Raw genomic sequence first — 18,516 nt, forward strand, 5'->3', positions numbered from 1 at the left:
TGCCACTTTGTTGAAACCAAAATTTTCTACAGGAATGTACCAGAGTTTTGACAAAACCATCATCAGGGAAGGTCTCAGGTACAGGATGGAATTTCTGCTCAAAACCAGAGACACACCCCCTGCCCTCACACACACTAGAACAGCCTGGTGATTTGGGCATTCACCTGGATGTGGGCGATCCAGTGAATATCTAATTATTTATAGAACAGCTCCAACAGGAAACACACCCAACCCAGCATTCAAACCAGGAACCTGGGTCTCACCCATATCCCAGGTGAGTGCCCTGACCACCATGTTATTGGCTGTTTTGAGGTGGGCTCTCTTGCTCGGTTTTACACACCCTTCAAAAGAACGCGGTTCCATCATGATGCAGAATGGGGAAGTTTCAAAATGGTAAAAAAGGTTCACATGGGAGTAAAACCATTTCCTTCCCAGCTCTAATGGTGTTAGACTGAGGAGACAGGTTCTGGCTGGAGTGTAGACAGGCTCTGGTGGTGAGAAGGTGTGAGAGAGTATGTCAAAGAGCAGGGAGGCACAGAGGGGTGGGGGAGTCTTAGCTGGACATCCAGAGCTTTAACTGGACACCAAGAAGCTTCAGCCAGTTTACCCTTACTCCAAGGCTCCCGGTTCCCAGTTCCAATCTGGTTCTCTCTGAGCCAGGGAGCTGCCAGTCCCACTGCAAGCCCGGCCTCACAGGAGTTCTACACACAAAAGTCTCCTCCGAACCTGGGCCCATGACTCACATCATCTTCTTCATTAACACTTTCTGGGGCGTATGGGATTTTCCAGCCCACCAGTCTCCCTTTCTGGTCCCCATCCTAGGGAGCCTCTTTCCTGACTTCATGCTGTCCTGTACTTCTCCTTCTGGGAGTCACGTAACAGCTGGGTTTTATGTTAAGGTGGCGGCTACTTGCTTAACACCTGACCCCATTCCCCCAACTAGTCTGCGGCGCCCTTGGATTCCTGTTTCCTTAAAGGGGCCATGTCCTTGAACAGGGGTCAGCTGGGATCCCTTAAAAAGGAGCAGCCCACCCTGTTACAGCCTCACGTATCACCAGCGATGCACATCCCACAGTTTGGGAACCCCCGCCCTAAATATTTCCATCAGCCCTCAGGATTAAAGTTTAACTCATTCTCCGGGCTCTGGCAGTCTGACATAATCAGCCTTCCAAGTGAAAGTTGTGTCAGGAACTCCCTATACATCATTCTCAGTTCAGTGTTCAATAGCCCCTGTGCTATGTTTGCTGTTTGGCTCACCCATGCTGAGTCCAGTCGGAATCTCTCTGGCTCACTTAATCTTTCAATCCCACATGAATATTATATTCCTTAGTCTGAACCTTGCTCCCTTTTCTACAAAAAGAGAATCTAAATAACTTCCATTCAGTTAAACAGGAAATAAATGCTACTCACACCTGGATGGAGAGAACATGGTTTAATTAAAGGCAAAGCTGATTTCAGCAGCTGCAGGTCTTGCACAGACAGACGAAAAACACAAAAAAGCTTACGACACAAACCAGTTTCTGTTGGGAATCCCCGATCCCTACGTAACTCCGACACCGGAGGGTGGGATGGGGAATCCCGGCCCAAGATTCAGAAAACATTCCAAACACCAGATTCTCATGCAGAAATGGGACTCTGTGGCTGGGACTCTGGCACTGCTGGGCGTGAGATGGTGAATCTGGTTAGCTTGTCTAGGGTGCAAGAGTCAGTGACAGTTCAAGCACTGGAATGTTGCAGCTGCCTGGGTGCACAGCTCAAAATACACAAACTGGGAGGGCTGAAGAGAAGCACAGAAGGTTTCGGTTTGTATTCACCACCACTAGGATGGGAGCTTCACTCTTTAGAGCTTTCAAAGAAAATCTCTCTTAAAATTTCAACAGAGAACAGTAATGTTGCTAGTGCAGGGGGCAAGGGGGAGCCAGTCATACCCTAGGAAGGGCACTAAGCTCTAATCTTCCCTTTTTGTATTAATTGGGGCTGCCCAGACTCCAGTGTCACTGAGGCTCCTGCATGTGCTTTGCTCTGCAGCTGTTTCTCAGCTCAGCGATTCTGAATCATCACACGCAAAATGCCCCTCTGGCTAGCATTGCAAATGGACGTTTAGCTTGTTTCCATAACTTCCCTGGGAAACGAACAGAAATGCTGTCCTTTTTTCTATATGAGATTTCCAGTCTTCCTTTTCCCCTAATAAATAGCAAATAAAATGCTGTATTTCCCTTTCTGCGCCTTTTCAGAAGTGAACGGCGCTATGTTTTCTTCCGTGTGTGGGTTACACGCGTCTGTGATGCCTGGAATTTCACTCTGGAACTGGAGGTTTGGGGCTCAGCTGCGTGCGAGTCTGGAGTTGATGTATACCTATGGGGCTGTGTACACACCATACTGCCCAGCTGACTGTCTTCTTTACCCCATCGTGCTGGACCCATTACTTGTTTGTGGGATGACGACATCGGGAATGAAACTACGAGCATCCAGCAACGAGGGGAGAGTGGGGGTAGAAAGAAAGAAAAAACAAAAAAACCCCACTGAAAGCTCCTACCTACCTACCTACTAAAAGGAGTCAGGCTGTGAATGCACAGACTAGTCTGCCCTTTGTGAGGCTGGTCACTATGCTACAGTAAAACGTATAGGAATCAGAAACATTAATTTAAAACCCCGTAGCAGTTACTTGCTTGCACTGCAATGCCCACTGCGTCCCCCATTGTAGCTTGAACACCTACAGAGAGGGCATTTTACGCTGGAGTCTCTAACCCACACAAGGGCTGGCCAGAGCCTTTGAGTGAAGGATGAAGTGGTGTCAAGTGCCAGACTCTCCTTCATGAAACTCCTTCACTAGCCCAGGAGATAGATCCCCACCCTGTCACCACCCACCTCTGACCAGAGCAGCGACTGGGGCTTTCTTTGCTACACACTGACTACAAAGCACATTGTGTATGGAAGAATTCAGTGTGATCTTACTACTGAGACAGTAATAATAATAAAGATGTTTAGGAATAATTTCAACTACATTCTCAGTCAGCAAAGCAATCATTAATGGATTCCTATTTTATCTCCCCAAAGAGAGGAAAAGGATTGAGAAGTTCTCATTGGCTTCTCCCATCTGCCCTTCATTCTCAGCTTTTACTTCCCATGTGGCTGGGGACATGCACGATGGAGAAGGTGAGAGGCGGTGATATCAGATTACTGAGTGAGACAAACAGCAGTTCCTCTCTCCCTCCAGAGGGCCGGGGGGATAGGAGAGTTCCTGATGTTTTTTGTTGCACTGCGGACATTTCGTGCACACTCAGTGGTTGGTGGAGCACTTACGCCCTCCTGACAGCAAGGAACAGAAGAGAGGGCTGCCACCTGCACAGGACTGTGTGGGCGAGTCCTGCAGACCCAACATGCCATGGTTTATGGAGCCTTTCTTTGCAAGGATTGCCACCTCATTCTCAGTGTGGTGGATTCATGGGGCCTTGTCCACGTTGCTGCTTCTGCTTCTGCTGCATTAACAGTTGCTCCAGGGCTGACGGTCCAGGATGCATCATGGAACTGGACCAGATGGACTAAAGAAATAAAAAAGCAAGGGTCAACACTAATACCTGGTTGAGGGCCCCTTCTCGTATACATTTCCCAGACTGACAAGTCTCCCATTTTCTCCTGCCTCCCCTCAGTATTTATACCATGCTCTTCACTGGAATGGATGATTTTGTAAGTGTCAGGGTCACAGATTAGTTACTGAAAGGACTCTTCCTCTTAACACTCCTCCTTTTTTCCTGTATGCCCGTAAAACAAGTCAACGTGAACAGAAATTCCCATTGCCTTAAAACTCATCCCAGACTAATAAGCAATGGAAATGCAGAATCATTTTTTTTTAAAATAGACACAGATATGGTAAATCAGACCTAACGTTTGGATTTCTTCTAGTTCAGCCAGTCTATTCCTGGTCTATATGACATTTCAAAGTGAGGAGAGAGATTTCTACAGTGTGAGTGAACTGACACCTACAGTGACATCTTCCAGAACTGGATATGCCTAACACATTGTCTGCATTAGTAGGTTTTTGCAGCAGGAAACCTTCAGCTCATAGTACTAAGGCCTGGTCTAAACTAAAAAGTTAAGTCGACCCAGCTACATTGCTCAAGGGTATGAAAAATCCACACCCTCTGAACAACACAGTTAAGCTGATCTAACCCCCAGTTTAGACAGTGCTAGGTCTATGAAAGAATTCTTCCATCAGCTTAGCTGCTGTCTCTTGGGGAGGTGGATTACCTATGCCAGTAGGAGAACCCCGCCATCAGCATAGGTAGTGTGTATACTGAAGCGCTATGGTAGTGTAGCTGCAGTGCTGCAGCTGTGTTGCTGAACCGTTTCAAGTGTAGACAAGCACTACATTAACAGTCTGGTGCTTGGAACGCTTGACACGTATCCTGCATTAAGTCTCATCACCCAGATCTCCCCATGCCATAAATACATTTAGGAAACGGGAATTACACAACACTAAAAACTATTTTCTCCTCTTCAAGTTCAGTATACCTTCAGGCTCTCCATGAGCACAGCGGAGGAATCCTCCATAGCGGGGCCATGGGCCGCCCAGGTGCCGCTGGGAGTGCTGGTCTGGTGCCAGCTGCTCTCTGAGGAGGAGGATGTTGCTGGGAGATAGTCCAGCCCAAATCCTCCCATTGCTAAAGCAAACAGAGACTGGTTAAAAGTGTATGTCACAAAAAGGCATTGCAAATAATCAGACTAACTTGGGGAGTATTTGCCCCAGGATTGGAACCTAGCACTCACCTGGTTTATCTGTTTTCCAACGGTCTGCAATCCTCCTGTCCCTGTTGTCTGGCGTCCCAATAGGTCCAAAGTTGGAGAATGGAACAGAATTGTGGTTATGAGTTGGAGGGGAGCTTGGCAAACTGCTTGGGTTGGAGGAGTGAGGAGACTGGCTGGCTGGTGTTGAATGATCTGTTGAACAATAAATCAAGATAGAGTAAAAGAAATGTCAAAAAATTGGTAAGGGTTTTCTGCACATCTGAGAACGTTAAACTCTGCTGCAGTATCTGCAGTCACAAGGCTTTTCTCTGAGCCAGGGTCAGTTTATTCCTTATTATATTAACTTCAGGATTTGGAAATCTGCCAACTGTAATGTGAATATGCCACACCACAGTAGTAGAATAATTTTAATAGCCAACTGAACAAAACATTTGTGTGCTTACTTGAGAACATTGGAAATCTCCTAGCAAGAACTTTGTGCAGGGATTTCTAGCCAATGGAACGGAGTTCTCCAAATTTATTTCAAATATGTTTTGGGTGCAGTTTTCAGTGTTGAGCCCGTTCACAATCTGAAATGTGGCTATTTTGTAGTTTGACCAAAGCTATTGTTTTATACAAAAATGATTTCTTTCTCCACTGTCTCAATCATTGTGCAAAGAGTCTGGCATTAAGTGATGAATCATCAAATTCAGAAAGTCTGACTTATACAGCAATCTGCAATAGTCTGAAAGGAATTCAGACTTGTACTGAATACCAAGCAAGAGGTGTTGAGGAAGTGTGGAACATTAGCAGATCTACCTGGTAGATGAGATAATGTTACCTAAGGATAGAGGAGAGCCCTAACATAGGGTAGTGGGAGGCCACTTAAATGAAGAGGCGAGGTGATAGAATGCAGAATGGAGGGTCTTGCCATAAGTCCTACTGGAAGAGACCACTCTGCAATTGCATCTTTTTAGACTGAGAAAAACTTCAACCCTCACATCTCATCTAGCACCCACCACTTCTGTTCTGCTGCACAAATGAACCTCTTCTGCAGCTGCTGCCATTTGGAAGAGCGTTCCCATCTCCTGGCTTCAGCTTGTCATCTTCTGAAATAATTTTTTTCTCTCTCTTGCCTATGCCTCTTGATTTAGCTCTCCTTTCTACTCTAACGGTATTACTATATTATGGTCTTTAAAAGGTGACCTGTAAAGGAAAAATGTGTGCGTGCATTTTTCTGCCTCTTTGTGATGTATTAAAGTAGCGCTCCACCCTATTTCCTTTACTTTTGAAACATCAGGACCAAGAAATCTAGTCTTCCCTGATTTGTCTGAAGGACTTCTTGGAGGACTAGGACAGAAGGAGCAGGTGTGTCTGAATCATTAGAGCATTTCTCCCAAATGTTTGTCAGGAATTAAGAGTTAAATAAGTGTTAACAAAATAGCTTGAAAAATGGACTACAATTTCTTGCCCCACTCAGTTGCTCAGGTTTTTCTCTCTCTTTTAATGTCAGAACCCTGTAATTCTCTGGCATTTATGGTCCTCCATCAAAAAACAGGGTACAAAAGATAACAAAGAGCAAGCAGTAAGAGACTTTGAAAAAGACTTTCAGGCCTCCTTTATATATTATAAAGAAGCAAACAGAAATTTTTCATTTGCAGGTCACATTTAACAGATAATACAATATATATCCTAATAGGTATAATAGGTACAGAAATAGCTTATGTGCAGCCTTCTGAACTACTGTGCAGGAAATAAGCCATATCAAGATTATTACCTGAGCTTGCTGGAAGGGATGGAGACCAGGGTGTCCCTTCAAAGAGAGAATATAGTGATGTCTCCTGATGGGCCATTGAGGGAGTGACCTCTGTTTTTGTGCTGGTATTCAGGTTTTTCCCATATACCTCATTGAACATGCTGCTGTTTGGATATCTTTCCTGCAATATTAAATAGAGTTTAATCTGAGTAACAGACTTATTTGAAACATTAAGGCTGTAGAAAGAACTTGTGGGTGTGGGTTAAAACACTTCCTGAACTCCATGTTTATTCCCCCCTTACCCCATCTCCTTTATAATCATTTTACTTATATAAACTCCTATCACTTCCTGAATCATCTCCCCAGCTGTACCACAAAATCCTAACTAGGTCTGTAACTGGACAGTGGACCGTGCTCACAGTCCTTAGTGGGAAACATGCAAGCAACAGACGATGAAAAGAAGGAAAGATACACACACTAAGGGTCAAGCCTGGGGCCCTACATAGGCAAGACTCCCAGTGAAGTCAACGGGAGTTTTGACTGTTGGTCTGTAGCATCAGGCCCTAAGAGGTGACAAAGAAGGAACAAACAAATGAGACAAGGGGACCAGACAGTGTGTCTAATAGGTTAGAATGGAAAGACCCCAAAACCATCTACCTATAAGGAATAAGATTACAGCTGGGAATTCCTTTCCAGCTTGTGTCCATTTTTGGAACTAGTGTAACCACCCTGATTCTATAACATGACCAGAGCTGAATGGACGTTTCCAATACTGAAGGGCTAAGAGTTGTTGGTGTTTACATACCTGGTTTAGGGAGAAGCCAGTGAGGGACAGGAAAGAAGATGACTGAGACATCAGCTCCGATGGTTTTTCTAATAGGGACTTCTTCAGAGATCAAAAGGGAAATGTCATTAGATGTTTATTGTATTTGTTAAAGACAGAAAGCACATTATGCCACATTAAGGACAAGTTGTTTAATCACCAGAAAACTTTAAGCAAGGTGTTTATCAAAACTATTTTACAAATTATTTCCCAACATTGGGATGAAGCAAATATTGATACATGCAGAAGAGTGTCACAAACCCATCACATTAACTGAAATCCACTTAATGCCTCAGCACCAGCAACTACACCAAGTTTGAGGTGAAATCTCAACCAAACTCATTTAATGATTTATCATGCTGGATTAGGCCACTGGTTTATCAAGTCTGGTATCTTGCTTTTGGCCTTCCTCAGTACCTGATACTTCAGAGGAAGGCAACCCCCTCTACCAATAAAGAAGCCAACTAATTGTGCAATGTTATATATTAGGGGAGCAAGAATGGGAGAGTTTTATGCCCATTCCCCCAAACAATCAGTTTATCTCTTTGGCATGAGATTTTATCATCTTTATTTGCAGCTGTGCCAAATATGTTAGCTGTCACAAGATAATTCAACTCTTCTAAAGAAATATATACATCTACTTCCTGAAGCATCAAGGTGTGACTATGTGGCGTGTGCTTTTTTTATTGGTTTTAAAACACTCCTTTAATGTCAAGTGTTCTCTTGTTCTCATCACAGCATGGGGTGAGGAGGAAGAACTGATCAGTTTTTACGATGGCAGGGTTTCCCAAACCTTCATAAGTGGGGAACCATTTTATAGACCACTCCCCTACCAGTCAATTATCTGGACCAATTCCCCTCCCACATGTAATCATGTAACAGCCTGTGAAGGAGCAGAGACTGCTGCCAGGCAAAGCAGGGGTTAAAGAATACCTGTGGGTTCAGCTAGCCCTGCCCTGTTATACCTGCAGCCAATGCCAGGCCTGGATGGGGGAGAAAAGAAGGGAGCCTGGCTCAGTCTGGGGCTGACTGGTGAAGAGGCAGGAGCTCTCTGTATGCCTGCCTGAAGGCACAGACCAGCAACCTGCCTGCCAACACAGCCACTGGAGGCAAGTAAGTCTTCCCCTGCCAAGGGGAACCTGCAGGCAAGCCCCAACTGTGCGAAAACTGGACTAGTGGGGCCATGCCCCAAACTAAAAGGACTTGCATATGGAACAGCCCAGGAAAGCCCTCCTGAAGCCATCCTCACAGCTGGAAGGAAGGTCCATCTCCTCTGCTTAGGGGTGAGCAACACTGGACCCTGGGCCAGAACCTGAGGGAGCAGGAGAGGTCAGATCCCCCTTCAGCCCTCCCTAACCAATGATCTAGCCACTAGGCTGTCTGGCCACTGAAGGCCCTATCACACACCCCTTTAGGAACTATAGGAATTACTTGCATTATGTTCTGTATGTTACTCTAGATCAGTGGTCACCAGCCGGTCGAGACTCTCCCAATCGATTGTGATCTCTGGTGGCGCAGTGGGGCTGCTGCTGAGGTAGGGTCCCTGCCTGCCCCCATGCCACTCCTGGAAGCAGCCAACACGTCCCCGCAGTCCTGGGGGTGGGGAGCAGAGGTCTCCGCACGCTGCTCCTGCTTGCAAGCACCACCCTTACAGCTCCAATTGGCTGGGAACCAGGAACTCTGGCCAATGGGAGCTGTGGGGGCAGTGCCTGCAGAGAGGGGCAGTGCACAAAGCCCTCCTGCCTCCCTGGGACTGCGCTGGCCGCGTCTGGAAGCAGCGTGGGGCTGGGGCTGCCCAAGGTAAGTGCTGCTCCCTTCAATGGGCACATTATGAATGGCTCTGCAGCATTAAGACCAGGAGTAGCATGAGTATAGCAGGCCCAGCTATGCTGGACCAGCATTTCTCTTCCACCTCCCAACCTGCAGCCTCCCGGAGCCAGCCCCCACTTTCCTGCACCCTGTACCCACTCCTGCACCCCAATACTGTGCCCCATCCCAGGGCCCCCTCCTGCACCCAAACTCCCTCCCAGAGCTTATACCCCTCACCCCCTCCTGCCCCCCAACCCTCTGCCCCAGGCTCCGCCCGGAGCCCCCTCCCACACTGAGAACCCCTCGGCCCCAGCCCAGAGCCTGCACCCCCTCCCAAACCCCAACCCTGTGAAAGTGAGTGACAGTGGGGGACAGCAAACAACGGAGAGAGGGGGATGGAGTAAGTGGGGCGGGACAGATCCTGGGTTGCCATTAAATTCAAAAAGTGATCTTGGGCGTAAAAAGGTTGGAGACCACTGCTCTATGTATTTAAGTTTATTATAAAGCAGTTCAGCAGCTAGAAACAAGGAGAGCCAGTACAATGCCAGCAGTCACCCTCCACAGACAGCAGGGAATCTCTTGTCATTTTTAACTTTACACCCCTCAACTGAGTCCCCACTAGTTTTTCTCCCTTCTGCTCTACGTAACTGGTAGTATTGAGGAGTTAGCAATAATGCACCTCAAACCAGCACGAGGTGTTTTGGCATGATGTGCCTGTTTGGAACGGAGAGTGAATGTGAATCAATTTTCAGGAAGTTGGATCTATCCACATAATACAAACATGTATGTGCCGGTGTGCAGCAAGTGCCACAGAGTTCAGGATGACTGTGTAAGTCACAAATGAATTGTGTGAGACAAAATTAAAATTAAAATTGGTGCATCACTCAATACCTTGTTAAGTTCATAACATCTCAGTATGGTTGTCCATTATATTTTTTTGTTATATTTAAAATAAAATCCTCTGGATTACACTGCAGCCTGCACTGTAGTCCTTCCCTAGAATTTAGGCCTTCCTATCAGGAACATCTTTGGGCTTGGCTACACTTACAAATTTGCAGCGCTGCAGCAGGGTGTGAAAACACACCCTCTCCAGCGCTGCAAATTGCGGCGCTGCAAAGCGCCAGTATGGTCAAAGCCCCAGCGCTGGGAGCGCGGCTCCCAGCGCTGTCCGTTATTCCCCACAGGGAGGTGGAGTACGGACAGCGCTGAGAGAGCTTTCTCCCAGCGCTGGCGCTTTGACTACACTTAGCGCTTCAAAGCGCTGCCGCGGTAGCGCTTTGAAGTGCAAGTATAGCCATAGCCTTAGTGTTTGATCCTGTCAGCTGACCAGGAATTCCCCTGTCAGTTTTCATAGTAAGCAGATGCTAGCTTATTGGGTTTTGCCAGGGTGACAACTTGATACTTTGAAAATGTTTTAGAATTCAGACAAATACCAAACTTGGCAATTCCACACCACTTAACCGGCACATGAACTAAGCTGGCCTTCCTCCACTTCTTAGCAAAGATTAGTTTGAATACTGGGGGAAATAAAAGCTTTAGAAGGGGGGAATTTGTTTTATATTTGTGCTGCTGGTTGTTCAGAATTGTGTGAAGACTTTGTTTCTTTGATTTATTGTATGTTATGTATGAATCAGAGGCTCCCAATGCATTCAGAAGTGCCTCTTCATTTTATGAATCTAAGTATTACTAAGACTTCATTATTATTACAAGATATTCTACAGGGCATTTAACTAGTCAATTGTAACTTTAAACTACAATTGCCATTAAAAAATATGAAAATGCTTTTTAATTGATATTCTATTACCAATTCACAACCTTCAGCAGTTTTCAATGGTTCTCCCGGTCAATGTCAATTAAGAAGGCTCTAGTATGCTATTAAAACATAACATTCAAGATTTCCCACATTGACAAACCTTATTGTAATCTACAATACTGAAAGTTAACCTTATATTCTTTATCCACATACTTCCAATTCTTTTCTAAAAAGTATTTTCTTCCTTCTGTGATCCTTTTGCATTTTTAAAGGATTAGTTTTTTCATATGATGTAACATATAGAAGGGATGAAAACAATATGATTTTACATATGGATAAAATAGAACCTTGTGAGTAACCACGCCCATTCCACTGTGGAAGGCATAGTTTTATAGATGCTCCATCACTGTTTTGCCTGTGGACTTAACACTTTTAACCAAAGCAATTATTTTGAATTCTGAACAAGCCAAGAGTCCAGGAACTGGATCAATAGCTACTCTATTCTTTATAAATCTCCTCCTCAATTATCCTGAGCTAATGAGCCATTAGTTTGTTTAAACTCCCAGGCAGAGACTAACTCAAAAAGGGAAAACAAAATTTCACACATCTTACAACTTCACAGAAAAAAGATGCCAGAATTAGAGCGAGAAGCAGCAGATTTAAGTCAAATACATACAAAGAGGCTTCGTCCAGGAAGAGAGGCGAGAGGCCCCAGCAGAGCTGGGTAAAGATCAGGAGGATTAGAGAAAATCAGCTCTTCCTCCTCCTCCAAGGCAGCCAGACTCTTTAACAGGTCCGGAGGAAGCAGAGGGGAGCTCTTGGGGTCCTAGTGACAGAAAGGAGCACAGTCAGATGCAGCAGAGGAGGGGAAAAGAAAAAAGCAAGAATAGGAGTCAGAAGGGAAGCCACAGAAAGAGAAGAGAAGCCGTAATAACCACAAATAAGGCAAGACATAATAGTGTCCAGAAGACAGGAATATTATAAAGCAGTTAAAAAGGCAGCATGCAAAAGAAGCACAAGACCAGCGCAACATAAGGAGAGAAACCAGGAAGAGGGGATGGAAAGAGAATGCTGAACTGATAACAAAACTAATATCTTGTCCTTGTGCATATTCAGCAGACGGATGCAGTTTTACATTAAGTTGAAGTTTTCAGTCAGAGACTGGTAACTAATTTAGAGAATGTCCTCCCTGTTATATTAGTGACCTACAGACTAATGGATTCATTCCACATTTTGTAAGGCAAGGAAAACCCGGATCTGAAGTTTGGTTTTCTGATAAGAAAAATCACCATATTTTTTCTATAGCCAATCTGTGTTTTTGTTTTTAAGTTGTAAACAAATTACATTTCTGTTTCGGTTATTTTTTATGGTAAAGTTTAGTTTTCATGAGAAAAACATTTCCACCTCTAATGGCCCACAACTGAAGGCACCATTGGGCAAAAGGAGGTTTCCCTACCTGGGGAAGGGGGAGTGGACAGAGTTAGCCTTCTCACATTGTGTGTTTAATCATTAAATCAGCCACAGGTAGGTTGCGTGGCATAGTCTCTGCTCATGCTTCAAGCAGCCAAATCAAAAGTTGCAGCATGGATGAGATCCATGGATGGGGGTGAGGAGATCAGGACACTGGCACTGTTCCATCTAAAAACACAACCTGACATTAGGGCATGAGGCAGTTTCCTGGTCACTGTCTAGCTCTTCTCCTTCAGGAACTGAACTGACCTCTTAATCCTCAGTACACTCACCCAAGTACACCTGACCCCCAGGTTAAAAATGGAAACCAGGTTTCTGCCTCAGTTTCCTTTAAGCAATACCAAAAAGCATTTGCACCCCAGACATCTCTTCTGGAGAACTAACAGAACAGAAATTAACCACAATATTTGTAACAGCAATATGAGGGCACAACTGGATGAGCAGAAGCAAAGGATGAGTCTGGCAAAGCAATGGACCAGGCAAGCAGGTCACCCATTCTGTTTGGTGGGGTTTAAAAGGAAACTGAAGCAGGAGGCTATTTTTTAATTTCCAGCCTAGGTTGGATGTGTTGGTGAGTCAATGCACCGAAGGTATCACGTGCAGGTTAGCAGCTTGTTTAGAAGGCAGTAATTAAATTTCAATTGTTTGAACAGGTTTTTTGTTCTTTGCTCCTAGACAATAGGATCTCTCTCAACCTGGTCTATCACTAACAGGGTCTCTTGCAAGAGGGAGGGGAGCCTGTAACCAAAATCAGAATGTGGCATGAATTCTCCATTTTCCATCAAGCAGCAAATTCTTGCTTTAGTGCAGAGGTTAATGTCACTTCGACACTGAGTGCAACTGACAGTACCCTGAACCAAAAGTTTCCCCAAGAATATGCTCCCATATAATTAGACCAACTGAGTGGCAAATCCAGTACTGGTGGCTGGAATCTCAAGTGAACCACTCTCCAGAAGGCAGTACAATATCGTATTATCCCTGTTGGGGGGTAGACCAGAAACAGGCCCACATTTAGGCATTTCTTGCTAGAGGATATGGCCAAAAATTGGAGTTTCACATTTAGGGACATCAGAGTCTTGCTGATGATCTTCACCACTTAACAAAATAGTATGTTTACCTCAAAAGCCATCCTGGGCACAGTGTCCTGCTCTGGGCGGAAGACTCCTTGTGGTCGTTTCCCCCTGCGATCCATGTTAGCCTGTTGTGCCATCACTACCCTATTATCAGCCATGCCATAGGAGGAGTCCCAGTAAAACTCTGGCATCTTGATTTCTGAGGGGTTGTGGTTATATGGCTCCATGGGGAAAGGCTTCATTTTTTTCTCCAGAGGCTGCTGCTGCATCACAGGAGGCTGTAATGACTGTTCAAACAGTTTTAGGGGATCCTGGGCCTGAAGATAATAGGGCTGCTTTACAGGCATGATCTTTCCCAGTGGGCCTTGGACTTGAGGAGGATTCCAGAGATGCTTTGATGAGTCTGCCTGCGGATACTAAAAGAGATGCACACTTTCACCATGAGGCATAAACAATGGAATACTACCATAAAGGTTAACTGAGCGACTACCTGTTCTATTCAGACGTTCATTCCTGGTGGCCATGCCCGCTGGTAGATTACAGATTCTCCTTTTATAAATCCCAGAGCATGTTTCTCTCAGTTCTTATTCACCAAAGTTCAGAATTTCAGTGAGCACTCACTTCACACTCCCTACTCAAGCTCTGAGGTAACACCTGAGAAATGTCATCTTCATTTCAATTTGAAGACTTCACAGACCTCCAACCGAGGTGCTGACTCAGACCTCCAATTGAGGTGCCTTGGGTGGAGGTGGAGTCTCTCTCAGCTACAGATTTTAGATGAGCAATGTTCAAAAGGAGATTTCTCAAGTGCTGAGTGTATAACTATTGGATGGCAAGGAACCAGCGTTGTGATGCATTTAACTAAAAAGGATAGGAGGGAATAGTTATGGGGAAAGATCCAGAGCTACCCTCCTTAGTTAGGCAGGAAACCACCTGGCTGTCTAGAAAAGCCTAAAGCAGAAACATCTGGTCGAAAAGATCACCTTTTAGGCATCTGTACACATATGCAGAAGAGAGAATACAGAATACATTGTCTGCCATACGAAATACTTCAGACCTCAATAACTAGCTTTAATTATAGAGCCAATAGTCCATAGCACCAAGCCCTATCCTCCTGCATACTCTGACCATACTATACTGGCCAAATTTTTCAAAAATAGGAGCTTAAAGTCCATAGTCCTAAATCCATATTTAAGTGCCTAAAGGCAGGATTTTCAAAAGGATCTAAGTGACTTCTGGGCACAAGTCCTATTGACGTCAATGGGACCTGTGCTCCTATTTTTAAAAACATTGGCCACTGCATCCTTCCCTTTCATGGATGCTTGAAGAATTTTATAGTTCTTATGTTTTAAGTTTACCTGCTGGAATCCAGAGTGGTGTGGTGGGCTCTTCCTTAGGGCCTGCACAGCTTTTGTAGGGGACTGTTGTTGCTGAGCCAGAGCTTGGACCTGTAATTGGCTTGCAGACTGTGCTGTTGCCTGAGCTGGTAAGGATGTAAGGGGTTGCTGGGAAGGTGGTGCTGTCTGTTGAGGTCCCTGGTTCATTGGCCCTGGTCCAGAGGGCCGCTGCTGGCTGTAAGGAATGTGGGACTGTTTCCCACCTTGCACCTGGTTTCCTGCAGAGGAGTGAGCTGTAGGCTGAAGAAAGCTTCCTGGAACAGAAACACCACCTGGGAAGGTGTAACCTGAGCTCATGGAGAAAGCCACAGGAGGAGGTATAACGTATGCTGGAGGTGGGAACCCTAGAAAACATAAAAACACATCTTTAACCATTAGGAAGCCACATGTCTTAAGCAATGCAGGATATGCATCATGGTTTTCTATTTTCTGTGTTTCAGTCATGAAGACTATAAATATGAGCTGTAATTCCACATTTGTGAGACTTTGTATTTTCCCTAAATGACGTCCACACACTTTCAAAAATCAGGGGAAGGGGTTTGATAATTTTATAGGGAAGTTCTATTTCTGAATTTTTTTAGCTACCCTTCCAGTTACTGGTTATGGTCAACTGGAGAGACCCCCTGAAATTTCTCCACACTAAAATTAACCTATTTGTTTCTACTTTTTCTCCATCTCTCTTGCCTTCACCATCCTGAGATTTTCAATCTACTACTCTCAGGGCACTCCTCCATCCCACATTCTGTCTGATACTGAATCACTGCAATGCTGGAGGGAGGACTGGCAACCTATCAAGCTGCACCCCATGCCCAGGTAGTCTCCAGTCCCTGACAATTTATTCAAAGAGTAAAGTGGGTACAGAACTAAGTCCTCCTTTTAGCAAGACTAAGGCTACGTCTACAGCTTATGCCAGCATAATTTATGTCGCTCAGGGCGGTGAACAACCCATCCCCCTGAGCGACAAATTATGCTGGCATAAGCGCTCATGTGCACAGCACTATGTCGGCAGGTGAGCTTCTCCCACTGGCATGGCTTCTGCCACTTTCAGAGGTGATTTTATTACGCTACCAGGAGAGCTCTCTCCTGTCAGCATAGTGTCTTCACCACCCATGCTGCAGCCGCACAGTTGCATCAGTGCAGCTGCACCACTGTACATGTAGACATGGCCTAACTCTTCTTTTCTTGCAGTTCATATTGTTGCAGTTTGGGGAGGAAGACAAGGGACTGAAGCTGTTCCTCCCAACCCAGATTTTCAGTTGAGTTTAATGTAAGAACTGATGATCCTCTTTCTCCATCCCCACTTTTGGTCAACTGCTACTTGGAATAGCTACAGCACCACTTGGGGAAGGTGGGCTCTGCAAGTGCTCCATGGGCAAGCAGCATGGAGATAGTGCTGCAAGATCCCTTTGTTTATGTGGATAAACCAAAGCCCTGAGAAACAGCAGCAGCAAATCATTAAACATATTTAGACAATACATCTTAACACAATTATTAACACCACACCTTCTTCAGTGGAAATTTGACTGTAAAGCAGATAAAATATAAAAGATCAGCTATGCAGTTATGAGAGTATTGTATACAGAGACAAGATGGGTGAGGTAATATCTTTTACTGGGCCAACTTCTACTGGTGAAAGAGACAAGCTTTCAAGCTTACACGGAGCTCTTATCCAGGTCTGGGAAAGACACTCAAGGTGTCACGGCTACATACAAGGTGGAACAGATTGTTTAGCATAAGGAGTTAACATGTTGTAAGTGACTATTCAAAATGAAGTGGGCAGTTAATACTTCTGCAGTCTCAGGACAAAGGCGGGTTACTAGGTTATAGATTGTTGTAATGAGCCATAAATCCAGTGTTTTTATTGAGTCCATGATTGTTAGTGTCTAACAAAGTTATGAATCTAAGCTCCCAGGCTCATCTTTTGAATACTTCACTCCTAAGTGAAGCATCTTTGCTTAAAATCCTGTTTTACTCAGTTTGTCATATTATAAGTAAATACAAGAGCAGACTACAGTAGTTTCATGTTATAAAGTTAGAAGCTTGTCCTTCAACAGCAAAACCTAAGATGTGCTATATTTGCATGTAAACCATACAGACATCATGACATGGAATGTAATTCCAAAATATAAGGAACCCTATTTATCTCACGTTTCAGTTCAACTACAACCTCTGGTTATTATGCTTTAAGTCAGGTCCATAACCTGAAATGATAATTTTACTAAAACTGTTGCTGCCTTGAGGGATGCTTCAATATATCTTTCATCACATGAATTTCTATGCAGTTAGTAGTAAAGATGAGAATCAGCTGATTTACCTGGCCGACTGGGAAGAGGAGGGAAGGCTCCTGGGTGATGAATGGGGATGAACTGGGAGTTGCTTGCCTGGCTTGGAGTCTGAGTTACTGGTGTTTTCCTGGCTTCGGACACCGGAGTTTTCCTCATCTCAGTCTGAGATTTTACCTATATCAAAAGAAATCACACAAAAATAGGTTTCAGAGTAGCCGCCGTGTTAGTCTGTATCTGCAAAAAAGAACAGGAGTACTTGTGGCACCGTAGAGACTAACAAATTTATTTCAGCATAAGCTTTCGTGGGCTACAGCTCACTTCTTCACAAAAATAGTTACAGAATTTTTGTCAGCCATCCACATCATCTCAGCTCTGAAATGGAAGGCCCAGATTGAAATATATTCACTCTGTCCAGATAATCGGAGGGGAAGAATGGTCCAAGTAGTTAGGGCATGAGGACTTGGGAGATCCACAAGCTTCCTGTGCAACCTCCTGCAAGTCACTTAGCCTGTCTGTGCCTCAGTTCCCAGTCTGTAAAATGGGGACAGTAGTACTTCCCTACTTCACAGTGTATAAGAACAAATGCAGTCTGGAAAAGAAGCTGCAGCAAGACTTCTCCCAGTGTATTACTCCATCCTAAATTATGCAGTATATATGCAAGGCCCTATATTTTATGCAGCACATTTGACCCAAATTATTTAAAAGGTCCCTCAGGACAAGCCTCCCTAACCCAACACCAGTTCTTTTCCACTCTCTACTCAGCCCCATCCAGCACAGTATCTTGTGTTATTGGATATTAAATTCCATTCTATGCTGCCCCTACATTTTCAGGTTGTGACGTGGCACTCTATATGATTTTATGAAAATATGCTAATAAGTGTGAATATAATGTAACTGGAATACACTTAATGCAAAAGGTCTCTTGTAAGGTATCATTACAAAACTTACAATCTACTGAGTGTGGTTGTCCTATTTGTATGTATGTATCATTACTGTATCTGAAACTAGAAATATAACTCTGAGGGCCTACTGTAATTATGCAAAGTGTGGGCCATTAATGGTGGTTTGGAATCTTGATGGCTCCAGTCAACCAGGACAATTGACTGTGGGTGGCTCTGTTTGCAGGCAGGCTTTCCTGTGAGTCAGGCTGGGAGGCATGAGGGCTTGAAGTCTTACAGTGACATGTGATCACATCACCTCAACTTGACTCCATCTTTAACCCGGTGCTTTTCCATTTAGGAGGAGGGGGTGGGAACCCAGAGAGGGACAAAGGATTCCCACCTTATACAAAAGATATAAAAGGGGGTGGAACAGAACAAAGGGGGCAGCAATCATGAGAAATCCACTAGCTACCACCTGAGCTGGAACAAGGGCTGTACCAGGGGAAAGGATTGTGCCCAGATTAGGAAGGTGTCCAAGAAAAAA

At 44.7% G+C, this 18,516-nt stretch overlaps 1 protein-coding gene across 4 annotated transcripts in view; it reads right to left on the minus strand.

Moving 5' to 3' along the window:
• Positions 1-1,423: 1,423 nt before the first annotated feature.
• Positions 1,424-18,516, minus strand: part of SMG7 (SMG7 nonsense mediated mRNA decay factor) — a 95,584-nt gene continuing 78,491 nt past the window's right edge. For 3 of the 4 annotated variants that reach the window (XM_045026774.1, XM_045026777.1, XM_045026775.1), the window contains 9 exons: positions 17,121-17,265; positions 14,768-15,150; positions 13,454-13,825; positions 11,543-11,692; positions 7,287-7,367; positions 6,503-6,662; positions 4,768-4,938; positions 4,513-4,661; positions 1,424-3,542 (listed from right to left, as the gene is read on the minus strand). In XM_045026774.1, coding sequence (XP_044882709.1) covers positions 3,429-3,542; positions 4,513-4,661; positions 4,768-4,938; positions 6,503-6,662; positions 7,287-7,367; positions 11,543-11,692; positions 13,454-13,825; positions 14,768-15,150; positions 17,121-17,265 — 1,725 coding nt within the window. In that variant the 3' untranslated portion in view covers positions 1,424-3,428. The remainder of the gene's footprint in view (positions 3,543-4,512; positions 4,662-4,767; positions 4,939-6,502; positions 6,663-7,286; positions 7,368-11,542; positions 11,693-13,453; positions 13,826-14,767; positions 15,151-17,120; positions 17,266-18,516) is intronic. The other variant, XM_045026778.1, reaches the window with a different exon arrangement.

Source organism: Mauremys mutica, chromosome 8 (assembly GCF_020497125.1).
Source record: "Mauremys mutica isolate MM-2020 ecotype Southern chromosome 8, ASM2049712v1, whole genome shotgun sequence".
NCBI lineage: Eukaryota > Metazoa > Chordata > Testudines > Geoemydidae > Mauremys > Mauremys mutica.